Genomic DNA, 19,748 nt, shown 5'->3' with positions numbered 1-19,748 from the left:
ACTGGCTATTGAAGTCAAAATAACTCTGAACAATTCAGGTAAGTTTACATTGGTTAACATGAGATCAACTATTTTGATTGCAATGACTGTCAGTTGTTTAAACTGTTAATCTGAACAGCAATAAACTATGAACATGTTCAGTTGGTCTTGGTGATAAAATTTACAATCAAATAATAATAGCAGAGTTAATTTGCCAATATGTTGGGAATAATACCAATCAAAATGCAATAACTTCAAATAATGTGGTACACTTCATTACACAATGCGAACAGCAACCTCCAATTTACATAAACAAAACAAGTTAGTTATATCGTTTAAATAGAATAAATAATGGAAAATACAAATTTCTAGTTGATTCTCCATTTTCAATTTGTTTTAATTTGTTATTGAAACAGATGATTAAGTTCTATCATAAGTTTGCATGCTATTTGTAATCTTGATAAATACAGCTATTCAATTTGATTTAATTGTGTTCAACATACAAGATCAACACACTGGTACTGTTAACATGGTTAACTAACTTTTGTTTTTACCTGGATTTTTTTGAATGACTGTAAAAATGGATATAGAATGGATGTAAATAAGGAAGCAATCTTGTAAAATAATTTTAAAATATTTTGTTTTTTTTTTGCTGTTTTTCCTTTCTTTTCTGTAAATTGAATGATCAAGAAGTTCCATTATGGGATGCTGTGAAATTCACATGTAAAGATAACGTGTAAATTACTAAATAAACAGTTTGTAGTCTAAACTTAAAGATTTTAATAAAGGTTTGTGGGTAATTACAAGGTTCTTTCACCAAAACACCACTTGTTGAAGAACTGTCATTTTGGATGCAGAGAAAAATGTGATATAAATGTCATACATGGCCATTGTGCAAAAAAGATATATAAGTATTTGGTAAACAGGATGGTTGATGAGTGATGAATCTGAGATGCATCATAGTAAAGCATGCTCACATGAAGCTAATGTCCTTAACAAATTTAAAAAAAGAGTAAAATGCAACCAAAATTTCATGGGAAAGATTAACCAAAACACGGACAGACAGTCGTAAGCCAGTATACCCACTTCCTTTGAAGAAGGTGTATAATTATCCATAAAATCACTAATGAGTGTTGGGACCAATGAAAAATCTCAAAATGTGATATATAAAAATTATAGGTAAATTATGAAAGTAGTGAAGTACATTTTTAAATGTCAGCCATTTAAAGTTTTCAATTTTTTTTTATATACCGGTTATGTGTAATTACCAATAATAATCTTTAAAGTACACACTATTATAATGAAGATTCATGTTAAAGTTTACCTAACCAGTCTAACCTAATCTGACATAAAACCTACCAATACTCAATCTCTGTCTAATTGTTTTATTCATCCATTTTGTCATGATGTCAAATTATTCATCATTATCCTATTCTAATCCACTTATACTAATTAGAAAACAGCTTTCAATTAATACTTATTTTCAAGAAGTACAAGATCATAGGAAAAGTTGACCCAATTTTCACTTCAGACAAGGGATAAATGAGACATTATGAAAATATATCAGGCCTAGCGTGTGTGTTCTCATTACACTTAATATATCAGGCCTAGCGTGTGTGTTCTCATTACACTTAATATATCAGGCCTAGCGTGTGTGTTCTCATTACACTTAATATATCAGGCCTAGCGTGTGTGTGCTCATTATTCTTAATACATCAGGTCTAGGGTGTGTGTGCTCATAATTTTTAATATATCAGATCTAGGGGTGTGTTTATTATTCTGTAGATACATTAGGTCTAGGGTGTGTGTGCTTATTACACTTAATATATCAGGTGAGTGCTCATTATTTCATATATATCAGGCCAAGGGAGTGTTTGCACATTATTCTGTAAATGCATCAGGCCTAGGGAGTGTGCCCATTATACTTAATATATCAGACCTAGGGTGTGTTTGCACATTATTCTTAATACATCAGACCTAAATTGTGTTTGCACATTATTCTGAAGATACATCCGGTTAAGGGTGTGTGTGCTCATTATACTTAATATATCAGGCCTAGGGTGTGTTTGCACATTATTCTGTAGATACATCAGACCTAAGGTGTGTGTGCTAATTATTTTTAATATATCAGGCCTACGGTGTGTGTGCTCATTATACTTCATCAGGCCTAGGGTGTGTGTGCTAATTATTTTTAATATATCAGGCTTGGGGTGTATGTGCTCATTATTCTTAATATATCAGGCCTAGGGCGTGTTTGAACACTATTCTGTAGATGCATCAGGCATAGGACGTGTGTGCTCATTAGACTGTAGATGTAGTAGACCAAGGTTGGTGTGTTCCCATTATTCTGTAGATATATTGGGACCAGGTTGGTGTGCTCATTTTTCTTTAGATATATAAGGCCAAGTTTGGTGTGCTTATTGCTCATTGGATATATCAGGCATATGATGTGTGTGTTCATTAGACTGTAGATATATCAGGTTCTTTTTGTGTGTGCTAATTTTTCTGTAAATGTATCAGGCCTAGGGTATGTGTGTTCATTATTCTGTAAATATATAAGACATAGGATGTGTGTGTGCTCTTTAGACTGTAGATATATCAGGTTCTTTTGTGTGGGTTCATTTTTTTTTTAATATGTCAGACATAGGTTGGGTGTGTTCATTATTCTGTAACTGCAACAGCTTTAAAATAAGAACATGAGGTTGATTGCCAAAGAGACAACTATTCAACAGAGATAAAAGGAAGTGGATGTAAGCAACTATAGGCCACGTAGGTCTTAAATAATGAGCAAAAACCATACTGTGTAGTAAGCTATATATGGCCTCAGAATGATAAAATGTGACAAAATTCAAACAAGAAAATATATGACCTGCTTTATGCTTCAACAATTAACAAGAAAACAAGTAGGCCCTAATGGTGTCTTTAGTAAATGGTAAACTTGAGGATGGAGGCATTAGTTTAATATGCTCCTTCTCCATTTAAGGGCATACTATACAGTTACACGGGAGGTAATGACGTTGCTAATGTAAAATGTTATTTTTAGCAACATCAAACTGTGACATATTGGGAAATGATGTATTTTTCGACTGATTTAACTTGAAAACGAGTTCATGGCCCCTTTTTTTTTTAAATGACATTTGGCTTGATTATGTATGAATATAAAAATAAGAAGATGTGGTATGATTGCCAATGAGACAACTCTCCACAAGAGACCAAATGACAATGAAGATTATTTGTGCCAATTTTCGATGTTTTTTTTTTAAATTAGATAAAAATACAGCCAAAAATTCTGTGTTTTTACTAGAGTCATGAAAATGTGATAAATATGAACTATTTCCAAAGACTTGTTACACAAATTCAAAGCACACTTATGAAGAGAAGATATTCCAAATGTTCTTACTAAAATCTGCTTGAGTTTATCTTTTGAAACAAAATAGTTAGGTATGTCTTTCCAAAGGATAGAAATGTCCAAGAAACTGAAATTTCCAGGAAATGTCTAAAACTTCAACCCAATTTATCTCTAAAAGTAGCACATGAAGGTATATTCTTTATTACATATTTGAATTCGCTAGGTGATAAATAGCTTGTATGCAAACTTTCGTTAAAAATTCCCTGTGGGATCAAAACTGTATTGTATGCCCTTAACCTTCCATATCTTAACTTACTGCCTCTGTTTCTTACCTTTTTGAAAGCTTTGAATACATGGCATTTAAACACATTAGAAGGTCCATCCCTAGCTATATAACTCCAAATCTTCAGGTCTTGTGAGTCGTGAGATACATAAAATATTCTGTAATTATAAAATAAATCAAAAATGAGAGACAACTTAATATTGATTTGTGGCAAACTAAAAGTATTTATCTTGCTCTTTTATGTAAAATGTTTGACAACTGTGTAAAGGCAGTTTAAACAAAATTTTATTCATAAAATCTTAGATGTGCAAGCTTTATTCTGCATATTATCAAAAATAAAACATAATCATGAACTAGTCTGTAGTCATGCAAATGTTGCAAAGAACATTGAACATCCATCTTTTTCCTTTTGCTTTCATAAATGACAATTTCATTAAAATTAAACCAAATTATGTTATTTAACTTGAGCACATTTTTTCATGTTGAATTCATATTTGAATGTACTTTTATATTTTATTCAGTCTGAAAAAAGTGAACAGTTCATAACTAGATATCTTTCTTTTATTAATAAATGCAAGTTCAAAGAATCTCCTGGATTAAATCGCATGTCAAACATATAAATCAATCATATTCTTTGATCACATATATAACATTTAAAAGATGATACGTTTTCTTATTTCAATTACAAATTAAGTGTAATGTACTTTAAACACAGTGACTTTGATGAGAAATAAACATGGAATAGTAATCAAACAAATGCTCCATCAGTATAACTCTAAACCTGTAGTTCATTAGAGATATACATTTATCACTGCACCAATATGCATCAGCTCCTGACAGAGTTAGCTGAGGTGATAATGTGTAATTGATGATGATGTTACATGATCATTGTCCCAAGATGCAATATTCATCAATTGTAATTGTATATACATGTATATAAAACTAGGGTTTAAGTCTACAAAAATTGAGTTTTAGGACAAAAACTTCATCATACTAACTATCGATCACATATAATGTAATATCGTGCAAATTCATTGTTTTCAGTTTAATAAGAGTGTTTGTTAATAAGAGTGTTTGAACTGAAAATTCTAAAGAAGTGTTGCATACATGTATTATGAATTTTTAGTATTAAAATAATAAAAATCAAATTATTATTTTGTAAATTCAGACAGCTTGAGTCAAATATTTCCTGATAAACGGCTTTGAACTTCTGAGTTTGCTCTTATGCAAATGTTTTCTTGTAGGCTTTCATTCACTCTTTACGGATGACTCTGCCCAATTTTATTGATGGATGAATATTCTTGTGATCAATGGTCTTAAACCTTTTTAAAACATTTTGCAGTTGTGAATCCATGGGATGTTTGGAGAGGCCACTATGTAGTTTTGAAAGAAATCATTTCTGCTATATCTTTAAATTGTTACATATTATTTCTTAAGATATTTCCAAAAATATTGTATATTCCTTCTTATGTCAAAATAATGATGATCTAAATTGATTATGACAATATTTCTACACATCTGATTATAGCACACAAAGTCAGCACTTTGAATTTCATTTTACCTCCATTTTACAATTACCAGTAAGTTAGAGCTAACATATATAATAGGACAGGGAATGCTCAAAACTTTTAGTCACTGTTTAGCATTTGCTAGTGATAAACAGTTGATAAAATGTAATCAGCAGCCACCTCATCTAACTGTGTCCTGTTGATGCAAATCCCTACAAGATATCACAATCGAACTCACAACCCAATTTAGCAGAGATGTTATCTGACAACGGAGTATAATTAAACTCAGAAGTGGATGTTTTATTTAGAATAGAGGACATATTAAGTAATACATGAGTCAATGGATATAAGGTTACTTTAATAGGCAGGTACCAACCAAAATCTATTTCTTTAAATTTTTTCAAGTTAATTTTTCATGGAAAAATGAACAAATCTTAAGTGTTGACACTGTGAAATGCAGTTTCTATTCAATAAACTGAGGTCATCAATCACCATTATATATAATAATATAAAGGGATCCAGGGCTGCCTTCATGAAGCAAATGGGTGAGAGTTTACAAAAAATGTAAAGATCAAAGAGAAAAAAACAATAGATCAAAGGAAAATGCTGCCAAAAAAGCATGAAAATGCGGGAGTCTCACACAAATTGTGTGAGACTTGACAGCACTTGGGATCTGACCAACTACCGTAGGTAGAATCTCTGATTTTCCACAGATCTGATACCAATGTAGTTTTAAGTATATCCTCTTTGGTGTGATATTTTATGGAATATTTATTCATTCCACAAACTACTGGCACTGCATGTATAATCAAGTTTTAGAAACATACATTGCACAAAGCATTAAAACTAAGGTGTTTTACAACAGCTAATACTTACCTAAAGATTGGATGTTGCATCAACATTAGTCTTTCCTCTGCTGTTTGACCATCTAAACTTTTCTGAAAATACAAAGTCTTAGTACAGTTAGGTTAACACTTATCCCTCAAAACTATGTTCTTATGCCCAACAAATAAATATGTCTAAGATCAGTATTTGTCAACTTGTACCCATCTATGTTCAAAACTTTATAATTTTGATCAAACTGAAATCAACTTAAAACTTACATGAGCAACATGACGGGTGCCACATACGGAGCAGGATCTACTTACCCTTCCCCGCACCTGAGATCACCCCCAGTTTTTTGGTGGGGTTCATGTTGCTCTGTCCTTAGTTTTCTATGTTATGTTTTGTGTACTATTGTTTGTCTTTTGGTCTTTTTCATTTTTTGGTATGGTATTGTCAGTGAATATATTTTTTTCCAATTAATCTACTCTTTTCAAGTTCATTTATTTATAACTCTAAATATTTATACCACAAAACTGCACGGATACTATATTATTGTCCATAAGTATCTAAATGAATATTTTTACAGGTTAATTGAAAACTGATTTTAAGTATGTGATCAATTAACTAAGTAATTTTAAGTACATTTCAAATGTATTAAGCCTTAATGTCACCATGAAAAATTTGTATTTTCAGGTTTCCACTTTGGTGATAAAGTTCAGAACACTATTAATGGTTTTATTCCTTAAACCTTTAACTTAATGAGATAGTTGGTTAAATAGTTCATCAGATCTCATGTTTTCTCTGTTATTGTGTACATATATGCCGACTTCAAATAAAATTTACTTACTTACATAAAAAATTACAGTGTAATAGTAAATCTGATTATGACAGCATTTTCATTAGTCATCAAAATTACAGTGTAATAAGTAAATTCTGATTATGACAACACTGACATTAGACATCTGTATCCCTTTCGCAGAAATGTAAATGTGATTGTACAACAATGGATTTTCTGGGTGTTAGAATAGACTGAATATAATTTTGATGTAGTGTGAATGTAAATTTTTATATTTTCCGAATGGAAGTGAGGCCCCTATTGTTTTAAATTGATTATTCAGACAAACATGGTCAAAATTGGTTCAGACTGAAAGATAGTTCAGTGTTATATCTTTGTCTGAAACTTGTGTCACAAAAACTAGAATAAGAATTATTTTTGTGTCTAACTGATGTAAAATATAATATTTTACTGAAATTTACAACATTGTATAACAGATATTTAATGGAGTTATAGCAAATGGTAAAAGAAGATACAAATTGATTTTTTATACAATAAAACACCACTAGATAGATATTTTCAATAACACCTATATATTATTTACCAGTAGGTGAAAATATACCTTAATTTACTTATGAAATTTTTTGCTCGACCTCTGCATTAGGTCTTTTCTAGACTTTGACATATAGATATTTCCCAAGAAAGTCATCAAATATAAAAATAGAAAGATGTGGCATGATTGCCAATGAGACCATCTCTCCACCAGAGACAAAATGACATAGAGTAACCAACTATAGATCACCATACAGCCTTCAACAATGAGCAAAAACCATACCGCATAGTCAGCTATAAAAGGCCCCGAAATGACAAATGTAAACAATGAGTAAAATCCATAATGCATAGTCAACTCTTTTTTTTTTTCATGAAATATACAGGGTTTTCCTTGTTGGTGATCTTCCATGGTCTCCTGATTCAGTGGATATTTCTTCAGTAACTGATTTGCTATTTGTACATATTTGCAACAAAAGTATTATGAAAGACAAAAAAAAAAAAAAAATAATTTATACTAAATTTACCAAGAAATAGAAACTGAATATGGAAGTTTGAAGCAAATTGTAGGATTTTCTTGAAAAGAAACATCTTCCTCTTACAAATGTAATTTATTTGTTTTAGATGTGTGGGTAATGCTATTAACATGGCAAACAAGGACCAAGAGAGTAGGAACAATAAAGCCCACATTTGGCCCAAAATTTAAAGCAAATTTTAATGTTACCATTCATGGTATTAAATTTGCCCTCACAAAAATGATAGGTGTTTAGGATATAAAAATAAATTTCACATTTAATGAGTTACCTGGCAACAAAGCATGACGAAATTAGTATTAATTGAAAAATTTATTTATTTTCCTTGTTTAGCATAAACTTTTTGAGTATATCTTGAATTGAAAAAGTTTGGGCACATCAAAATTACAACTTTTAATATATTTGCTGGAATTATATACATAGCTATTAGAAAGATTAACTAAAAATTTGTGATTTTGCTGCACATATTTCCCCCCTCTTCCCTTTTAGTGAAATATGTATTTCATATGATGATGAAATATTTCTTGATTTTTGACATTTCTTTAGTATCATCAGACAATTCCCGTTTTCTAGGGCCTAATATGGACTTTAATGCCCCTCCTCCTTTGCCCACTTGATCCTTCTTCATGCTAAAAAAGTGAATACAGGTTACAATTAAACTACAGTTGTTTAAATTTTTTTTAAATCTGCACAATTTATATTTTGGACACTGTAAATTCAGAAATTATTGCATGCATTTATTATTACGATTTCTACATGACCAACAAAAATATATGAATAATTATTGCAATTATAAGAAAAACTGCATACAACTTCATTTGTCATATTTCAGAATGCGAGTTCTAATTATTGCGATACTCACCCAATCGCATTATTTGCAATAATAAAATCTCCCAATAATTTCTGAAGTCACAGTACTGAATATCAATAAATAAGTGAAAAAGGTATGGCGTTAAAACGAAAACATTATCTATGTTACTAATTTCTTTTTTTACCAAAATATAGTTCATATTGTGCTATTTTCAACAAAACATAAAGGTCTACCTGCATGTTTTCTAGCCAGAGGCTTTGCAAAATTCACACATTTTGTGGGGATAGTACATGCAAAAATCACTACTATTAAAGCCTAAATCGGTCTATACAATTTCAAATGTATTAAAACCATACGGAATTGGTTAGTGTAATTCGAATTGTTTTCAATACTTCTTCTAAAGTGAAAAAAAGGTAATAAACAATATGTCATCTAAACTTTTCCTCTAAAGTCATTATCTACTTGTTGTTTCATCCATTATCTGGCATGAAATAATGGTTTCCTTCAAATTACTACTTAACCAACGGAACTTTTGTCACAATGAAATTAAATCAAGGAATGAGCTACTTAATCACTATTACCAAGGCCGACAGTGACAGATTTCACCTTCGACAAACCATAGATGGAAATTGTATTTTTCATGCTTTTACACTAAAAATTCTGAATATATCCGAGGAGCCATTGCGTATCATTACACTGTAATATATGACCATAGGGAATGTTCTGTAGTCAACAGTAAATCTACTTTCCTGTCTTATTTTCAAGTAGGTATTGATCTGATAACTGAGTTTACACTGGCAATAATTCCTCCAATACCAATGCTGTTGTCATCAAAGGGCCATTGAACATGAAGCAATCGATGTGACATCGGTGATCAAAACTAGACAATGACTACAAATTTCCCCTTTACAAACCATAATGAATATTGTTAAATTAACTGTATTAGAGCTTTTGTATTTGTAGACAGCTGACAATCCCCTTAAAAGCTTCTTTTCCATTTGTATCAGTGAAAAACTTGTCTTGTGAAGGCAATCAGCAGTTGACACATTTCAAGCCATACTTGTACAGCTGACACTTCTTTTATTTACTTAGAGTCTATTGTAAGCGATAAAGATTTAAGTACAAATAAACTCATAACTATAATTGGTATTAAGTACTAGTAAACTCATAACAAATACATTTTTGTAATTATTTTATTAGGTGTCTCATGAAGGCTTAATAAAGGACCTAAAAGAAACTAGAAAAACATAATTAGGAAAATTCCAAGTTCATAGAGTAATTCATCCAGCTTAACTTATTGATAAGATATAATTAGCAAATTGCCAATTAATAACTAGACATGTTTTTTTCCCATATGAAGTCTGTGTTTTGCAAAACTTGTATTACAGAGAAAGTAATAATCTTTAACTTAGTTTAAAAAGTATCCAATTTAACACTGTAACTAGATCTTTGGAGTATTGTTTTCATCAGTATAAATATTGATTTTGTTATCAATAAATTAAAACCCAACTAAATATTATTTCTATATACCTATGAACATTCACAGTCCTACATTATCGATACCTATATTTTGGCATTGCTCTAGATGATGTTTTTCTCTGACTGTTAATGAAGTCTTTACACTAAATCCATTGGATGTTGGATGTGTACTGATTGATATTTTTTTTTTCAAATACATGATTTTTTTTATTAGTTCTTAATAGCTTCGAACTAGCTTTCAGTAACTGCAAATACTCTCAGATCTGTGCTTTGTGTCTTTATAGTTTTTATTAGTTGTTTTTGTGCTTTGTATTGATCTGATGCGTTAAGCCATTTTTCAACTGATTTTTGTAGTTAGTTCTTATGTTGTGCTGTTACACCACTGTCCCAGGTAAGGGAAGGTTGGGTGCCTGCAAGCATCTTAAACCCAACCACCAAACATTTTTAACCCCACCACATAATGTATGAGCCCTGTCACTAAATCTATTGCATGTTGGATGTGCACTGATTGATATTTAAGTCTTAGATACATGATTTTTTATTAGCTATTATTGGCTTTGAACTAGCTTTCAGTAACTGCAAGTACTCTCAGATCTGCACTTTGTGTCTTTAGAGTTTCTGTTAGTTGTTTTTGTGCTTTTGATAGATCTGATGAGTTAAGCCCTTTTCAATTATTTTTATAGTTTGTTCTTATGTTGTGCTATTACACCATTGTCCCAGGTATGGGGAGGGCTGGGCGCCAGCAAACATGTTAAACCCCGCCACATTCTGTTTGCGACTGTCCCAAGTCAGGAGCCTGTTATTCAGTGGTTGTCGTTTGTTGCTGTATATCATATTTGTTTTCATTTATTGTTTTGTACATAAATCAGGCAGTTTACTCATTGAAATTATTTAACATTTGTCATGTCGTGGCCTTTTATAGCTTGCTTTATCATATTAGTAGTTGCTCATTGTTGAAGGCTGTACAATGTCCTATAGTTGCTTACTTCTACATCTATTGGTCTCTGGTGGAGAGTTGTCTCATTGGCAATCATACTACATATTCTTATTTTTATATATTTTTACTAAGAGCTTATTAAACGTGACATTCTTTGTGAGGAAAACAAAGACTTTTAGCAATTCACACACCTTACAGATAATTTTTTTTTCTTTCAATTTTGTTTATGGATATATATTTATAATCTAGCACCAACACAATCAATTTAAAATTGTAACAACCCATTTCAAATAATTTTAAAAAAAACAATACAACTACTTTAAATAAAAATATTTCATAGTATTGACTGATCTTTTACCATATTCATAGAGAGGATTGAACTTCTTTCTTATCCTCTTAGAAAAAAGAAATTGGCTGTGAATTGTAAATAGACACTTATATGAACCACTTTTTTGCAGCTTTAATGAGGTCCAACAGCTTGTTTAACATTTGCCTTATTCCTTTAAAAAATATAGAACATCAAAATGAACAGTTTCCATGTCAATTTTTATGTCTATTGAATCTATACTTAATCCTATTTGTCTTACTTAGATTCTAGGTCTCATTTAGTTATTTGAGTTTTTGTGATTATAAGCATTGTGTACAAGTTTAATAGCATTTGGTTGATGCAAACTAAAGTTAGAGAACAGTAACGACGGATTTAGCAATTTTTCCTTTTATAAAGGGGCATAACTCAAGATCTGTCAAAGTGACGCCACCTAATTTCAAACTTGATCTGTGTTTTGTGGTAATAAGCATTGTGTATAAGTTTTATAACATTTGGTTGAGGCAAACTAAAGTTAGAGAACGGAAACGAAAAATTCAGCAATTTTTATATTTATAAAGGGGCATAACTCATGAACGGTAAAAGTGATGCCACCCAATTTTGAACTTGATCTGTGTTTTGTGGTAGTTAGCACTGTGTATAAGTTTTATAACATTTGGTTGAGGCAAACTAAAGTTAGAGAACAGAAACCAATTTTGGGGACGTTTGCGACGGACAAGGACAAGGACTTAATGCCCCTCCGCTACAGCGGAGGCATAAAAATGAAATTTTAATGTCACGTGATATTACCAAACGTTATGAATAATATTGATGCTATTAACCACTTGTATGCACTAAGGGCCTACATGAGAATTAATTTTTTTAAATTATTGCATTCAACTTTGTAAAAAGGGTACTTTGGTTGTGTGATAGTTTTTGAGAATCTAAACAATAAACATAGGTAAAAATAGAATATTTTTTCCATGTTCTTAACTGATTATCTATGGAGAATTCAAAATTGAAAATATTATTGTACCTGACATCACATTTAAACTAGAACTGTGAGTACACTCACAAAAGGATGCCCCTGCACTGCAATACTATCACATGTAGTATATTGAAGCAAGTAAATTTGATTATCTCCCATTTCACATATTTGGACCAGGATTTTATGCCTTAATGACTATCTTGAGGTAAGCCTTTCCACAAAGATATAGTTTCATCAACAAACATCCAATCGTTAAGGATGAGATTAGCTTATGAGAGACTTTTATCATATACGATATTGCAATATTGAAGTACAGTACCGGGGTAAGTCAGTTGGATTGAACAAGTAGGATCAGGAGGATATTTCTTTCTGCACATTCTCAGGTAGTATTATACATCTGCGTAAAGTTTCATCAATATCCATCCAACAGTTTTTGAGATGTTACAAGGTACACTGATGGACCGTATGATTCCCATATACTCCCACTTGTAAGACTTTGAAGGCGTCACAAAAAACACTTTAAAATGTATTTGCTAAGCTTTTTGCAGCTTTTTGCAGCTTTTCAGAATTTTTGGTTTTCCAAATATGTAGAGAGTGCCAACAAAAACCAAATTTATAATTTACCAGTTTCTGTGGATATGAACAATATCTCTCTTAATAAACATCAACATCTTCATATAATACCATTAATGCTGACACTTGTAATATTACTAACAGTAGAAGATTTCTACCAGAAGTAAATCATTAGACATAATTGGGCAAATATCTGGCCATTTATTTACTTCAACGTCTATCTTGCACAATTGGCGATAAGACGCTAATACCCAGAAGCATGAAACGTGAGATTTAATAATCACCAATTCAGTTTGATTACATATTGATCATTGTCCATCTCTGTTGGTTTTTCTTATATTAGATCAAATTTGTATTTAGCCGACAAGTTCGACAGTGATGGTATATTCAATCTATTTTATATCTATAGATGGTGACGCTTTGTTAAAGGTCTTTAATGAGGTTACACAAGTACTATTATATGTCTAGGATTACAACTCAATATAAGAAATCATCTTGACAATTTTGACTGATTACTCAGCATTTTTTTAAAATATAAAAATTCTTAAAAGTTCCACTGAACCCTATGTCTCACATGCGATTACTACCGTCAGTGTAAAATTGCAATGTTGATTGACAAAAACTAAGTCCATTTAACAGTAAATTACAGAAAAAAATACCAATAATCTAACTGTTTTCTTCAGATGCTATTTCTTGTTTTGTTGAAGCTTATTTCCAAGTTTCAAACATTCCATGAAGATTTAACAAATTTATTGTTGTCTAAAAGAATGTAATCTTGACTATGTAATAGTTAACTGCAAAACAAACTGAGTTCAATTATCAGTAAAATATGAAAAAAAATTAAAAATTTATATAAAAGTTTGATTCAATCATTCAGACATTATCTCTTAATTATAATAAAAAAAACCTTTTAACCAAGTTTCATAAATTTCTATGAAGGTTTGACAAAGTCATTTGAAGTCTTAATAACTTTAACTTTAGACTGTATCTTAAAGTTAACTGCAAAAAAACTGTTCATTTATCAGTAAAATATGGAAAAATGCCAAAAAATATATTTTAAACATTTTACTCAGAATTTACTATCTTTTGATCATAGAAAAGCTTCTGTCTAAATTTGATTTGATTTTTGATTTTTTGGTGTTTTAACACCACTTTTAAGCACTGCTTTTGGGCTATTTCGTGGTGGCCAGTTTTTATTGGTGGAGGAAGCTGGAGTGCCTGGAGAAAACCACCAACCTTCGATAGGACAACCATATAGTTGACTTTATATGGTTACTTTTGCTGTACAATAAACTGCCAACTAAATGTTTACAAATAAATATACCCGGTATGAGTTAAAAATACCAACAAAAAAACAAACCACAAGAAAACCTCTATGGTCAAAACCGTGGTTAATTCTTTCTGCCAGACCAGACATCGATATTTTGAGGCTACATAGACAGACACTATTCATCAGTTCATTAAGCTTAAGATCCCAAACTGCAATATTATGAGCAGACTTTAATAAGGTAAAAACTTCGCTCAAAAGACTAAAAGAACACATGAGAGATGTTAATGATGATGGAAATTAGATTTGCCGTAAGCTTTAACAGGAATACGCAACTGCAGTGCATATCAATGTCTGATGAGGAAATTTTCCAATAAAATTCCAAATGAATTGGTACCTTAATGAACTTGGGGAGAAATGCCAGTGTCATTCATATTCTTCATCTTACTGATACTGCCACTTAACAAGAAGGTGTTTCCTATACAATGGTGTCATCAGTAAATAACAATGAATATTTTACCATTCCACGAGTACTGGTCCAGTAACAGTTACCACCAGATATTCACAATTTTTTTAATATCGATAAACAAAATTTTGGTTTGTTAATATTTCTTTTTTAACATATATAAACAATTTTCTTTTTCTAATGAAGGTTTATCAAAAGTTAGATTTAGCACAATCAAGTCTTCCTTAAAAACCTCTTTTTTACAACAATTAGTGCGTCACTAGTAAGTTGATTTCAGAATATTATATAATGGTACGAGGACCATCAAACATGTATACCTATATATACCTATGATAACTCTTTGGAAAGAAATTTGTAATAGACAGCAAGATATTGTTTTGTCTCAGAACATCCATGTTTTTCAAAAATGATGACATCCTAAAGTGAAGTTGTCACATCCATGCCTGTATTTCTTCCAACAATGCATTAAAATCAAACTTGTCATTTTCTTGAAACAAAACAGAAACTTTTCCAAATGAAATAAAGGCCAGTTGAGGGAAACTGGTCACTGAAGGTAACTTAGTTCTGACCAGTACAAAATTGATTAACTAAATATGTGAGACTTTTTTCAAGAGGACAGATGGTACTCGAGAATCCTATTGTGACATCAATATATTTCATTAGATGTAACAGCAAATGTAAAGATTATGTATTTTGAATACGGTGGATTCATTTGTTTATGTGGGTATCAAATTTTGTGGATTGACGAAAACTTGCATTATTGTGAATATTTGATTTTCGTGGTTTTAATCAATGTCTGTATACATTCCTATGCAAAATTTGTAATTCGTTGAATATTTAAATTAGTGGTTCCCCTGTACCCACAAAATCGATGAAAATTGGTATCCAACAAATAATAATGAGCCCACAGTATAGCAAATAGTGTTAAACTTTGTTAAAATTTCAAAATTTAAAAGATGAATCATATCTACAACATGCCTCCTCATTCAATTTTGTCATGTCTTTCCTATATGTACTGTTCTTCTAAATAAGAATTTGAACTTTGAATTTTTTCAGTTTGCCTATAGGGTCAAATTTTAGACCCAAATAATGTATTACAATGTAATGTGGATCATGTTGGTTTTTTTGTTTATTGTTTTCTACCATGAGAAAATTTCAAATCAAAGATATTGCTTGAGGTTCTAATCTTTTGCCTCAAGGTGCGAAATTGACAGTAAAGCTAGCCTTAACAATTGTTCTAATATTTCTATATTTTAATGTAATATTTTTTTCTTTGGATTGTGGTTTGTTTAAGTTGTTTGTTAGATTTATTTTTATAATAACTTTGAGTTAAGTTTTATTGTGGAAGAAAACTATGGCTAAGATTAATGTTAAAACACAAAACAACCATCTTTCCTTTCATTATATATCTTGATCAGTACACAGAAAGTTGTTGAGGACATTAGTTACTCAATCCACAGAATCTTGATTTCATTAATAGTTTTCGTCCTTTCAGAGAATGATTAGATGTGAGAACTCTCTCCTTCAATTTTTTTAGTCCTTTATATATTTAAACTCTTTTTACAATAAACTTCCATCTTTCCACATTTCCTTACTTGTGGTAGACTAAATTATACCTTGTAGATGGTTTTTCATTTGTTAATAACAGAAATTACAACAACTACTCTCTCATTTTCAGATTAAATAAAATCATAATGAAGAAGACAATTTAATTAATGTATCACTTCTTGCCTGAATTCTCATCAATATTACCGTATATATTTACTCTGTGCTACAATAGATTATACAAACAGAGATTATACATGGATGTAACCCATAAAACACACGATTAAATAACAGTCAATTTTATTACATTAAATATTGATTGTACAACAATCTCTTGTAACAAGATTAATTACATTTTCTGTTGTGTTTCCTCATAAAATGGGAAATGCAACAAAAATATTCAATTTCATCAGGTCTTATGTAAGAATTTATATTAGAAATACGCTATATAAGCTACAAGAGATCCCTTTAAGATGGAAGCTAACTCTTGAGGGTATTTGATTACATTACTCTCATTTGATTTTAGCTTTTTAAGTGTTTTCTTCAGACAAAAAAGTCATGGATACTTTTCACTCAAGTAGAAAAAAAATGTTTCTAAAACTAGCAATACTCAGTATTATTTATTAAAAGGAATATATGAACTGTAAGCGACATAAGTATTAGACCTTGACCTTCAAGCTTAAAAATTTCATCTTACAGTAAAAGTAATATACTTTCTGAGTGAGGAACCATCACACACAGTAACATTTTTAAAACTCAGTGTTAATAAAATACAGAGCAAACATGATGGTAAATATAAACCTGAAACATTAAACTTGACCTTCAGGCTAGCATAATTTCAACACATTGTATTATTATTAAACTGGAGTCCTTTCTCATCAAACAGGACAGACAGAATTTGTAAGATTACCTAAGAAATGTCAGATTTGTAATTCTGATCTTCAAATTAAATATTGCAATCTTTCTTGAATTCCGACACAACTTATAGTAATGATTTTGATCAACCTAGTCCTGAAGACCTCCTAACTCCTTTTGAAAATGTTCTATCCCATCAATGCATTCTCATAGTGTAAGTTTTATATTGTTTTTAACTGTATGCTCTAAAGAATTTGCATGGCATATCTGGAGTAATGCCTTTTGTCAACATGGCAAATGTCCAATAAAAAAAATACAGTGGTACAACAACTATAGGTCACCATACAGCCTTCCATAATGAACAAACTTATATCATATAGTTAACTATCTAAGGCCTGCCATACAAAATTTGAATCAATTCAAAAGAGAAAAACTACAGCCTGATTTCTTAAAAGAATAAATCAAAATCAAATATGGAAGATAGAAACCAACAACAAGAGTGCATACGCTGAAATGTCTCGCCTGCTTTACTACCATTGATTTCATGTTGATAGCCCTAAATATAAAGTTTTATTACATGTATCACATTAACTTATCATGATCCAAGAAAATGAGGTCAAGGTCAGATAAACCTAGCCAGAAATACATGTACACCTTACAATCATTCCATACATTGAATATAGCTGACCTATTGCTTATAGTATACAAGAAACAGAACAAACCATGCAAACTTTATATTGACCAATGAACCATGAATATGAGGTCAAGGTCAGATGAACCCTGCCAGACAGACATGTACACTTTACAATCATTCCATTGATCAAATATATAGTTGACGTTTCAAATATAGTGTCTAAGAAACAAACTTAACCATAAAAACTTATCATTGACCAATGAACCATGAAAATGAGGTCAAGGACAAATAAAACCTGCCAGACTGACATATACATCATCAAATATTTCCATACACCAAATATAGCTGACCTATTGCATACAGTATTAGAAGAATAGACCAAAACACAAAAACTTAACTTAAACCACTGAACCATGAAAATGAGGTCAAGGTCAGATGACACCTGCCAGTTGGACATGTACACCTTACAATCATTCCATACACTAAATATAGTAGACCTATTGCTTATAGTATCTGAGATATGGACTTGACCACGAAAACTGAACCTTGTTCATTGATCCATGAAATGAGGTTGAGGTCAAGTGAAAACTGTCTGACAGGCATGAGGACTGCAAGGTATGCACATACCAAATATAGTTATCCTATTACAATGTACTCATAATAAGAGAGAAATTAACATTACAAAAAATCTTAACTTTTTTTTTCAAGTAGTCACTGAACCATGAAAATGAGGTCAACTGGCCTTTTTACATTGGGACAGTGGTGTAACAGCACAACATAAGAACCAACCAAGAACTTAAACCATCAGAATGGAACAAAGCACTTACAAAACTTTATGAAAAAAACAAAAACAAAAACAAACAAAATTAGAGGCTCTCAAGAGCCTGTGTCGCTCACCTGTATTTACTGATGCTTTGGAAATCATGTAAAATAAGGTTAAAATCATAATTAATAGTATTAGATATTAGATATTATAATGATATCTAAGATAATAACAAAAAACTGCAAAATTTTTGTAAAATTACTAACTCAGGGGCAGCAACCCAACAACAGGTCGTCGGATTTGTCTGAAAATTTCAGGGCAGATAAATTTAAATCTGATGAACATTTTTGCCACCTGTAAGATTTGCTCTAAATGCTTTAGTTTCAGAGATATAAACCGAAAACTGCATTTTACCCCTATGTTCTATTTTTAACTAAGTTGGCCATGATGGTTGGAAGGCGGGGTCATCGGACAAATATTTTAAACTAGATACCCTAATAATGATTATGGCCAAGTATGGTTAAATTTGTCTCAGTAGTTTCAGAGATAAAGATTTTTGTAAAAGATTACAAAAATTTACGAAAAATTGTTAAAAATTGACTATTAAGGGCAATAACTCCTAAAGGGGTCGACTGACAATTTTGGTCATGACAATTTATTTGTAGATCTTACTTTGCTGAACATTATTGCTGTTTACAGTTTATCTCTATCTATAATAATATTCAAGATAATAACCAAAAACTGCAAAATTTCCTTAAAATTACCAATTCAGGGGCAGCAACCCAACAACAGGTTGTCAGATTTGTCTGAAAATTTCAGGTAGATCTTGACCTGATAATTAGTTTTACCCTATGTCAGATTTACTCTAAATGCTTTGGTCTCAGAGATATAAGCCAAAATCTACATTTTACCCCTATGTTCTATTTTTAGCCATGGCAGCCATCTTGGTTGGTTAGCGGAGTCATCGGACACATTTTTTAAACTAGATACCCTAATGATGATTGTGGCCAAGTTTGGTTAAATTTGGCCCAGTGGTTTCAGAGGAGAAGATTTTTGTAAAAAGCTAACGACGACGATGACGACGGACGCCAAGTGATGAGAAAAGCTCACTTGACCCTTCGGGTCAGGTGAGCTAAAAACAAAGTACCAATCTAAGAAACTTGCAGTAATTGAAAGCTAGTTCATAACCAATTTTTACTAATAAATAAACTATGTTTTCCCAGTCTTAAAAACCCTATTAAATATTCTTTTGAAAAACAGCAATTAGTTGTGCCCTTTACATGATTTATCAAAAAATAAATTGTTGCCTTTAAAAATTAATGATA

The 19,748-nt window shown here is 31.1% G+C and overlaps 1 protein-coding gene across 2 annotated transcripts in view; it reads right to left on the bottom strand.

Annotated features, from left to right (window-relative positions):
• LOC127728236 (carboxyl-terminal PDZ ligand of neuronal nitric oxide synthase protein-like) overlaps positions 1–19,748 on the bottom strand; it is a 91,426-nt gene that overhangs the window by 26,894 nt on the left and 44,784 nt on the right. For both annotated transcript variants that reach the window (XM_052235491.1, XM_052235490.1), the window contains exons 6-7: positions 5,996–6,057; positions 3,661–3,769 (exon numbers count right to left, since the gene is read on the bottom strand). In XM_052235491.1, coding sequence (XP_052091451.1) covers positions 3,661–3,769; positions 5,996–6,057 — 171 coding nt within the window. The remainder of the gene's footprint in view (positions 1–3,660; positions 3,770–5,995; positions 6,058–19,748) is intronic.

The sequence above is a fragment of the Mytilus californianus genome, unplaced genomic scaffold (assembly GCF_021869535.1).
Source record: "Mytilus californianus isolate M0D057914Y unplaced genomic scaffold, xbMytCali1.0.p SCAF_2, whole genome shotgun sequence".
NCBI classification, from domain to species: Eukaryota; Metazoa; Mollusca; class Bivalvia; order Mytilida; family Mytilidae; genus Mytilus; species Mytilus californianus.
This window is presented reverse-complemented; position numbering and strand designations above follow the sequence as displayed.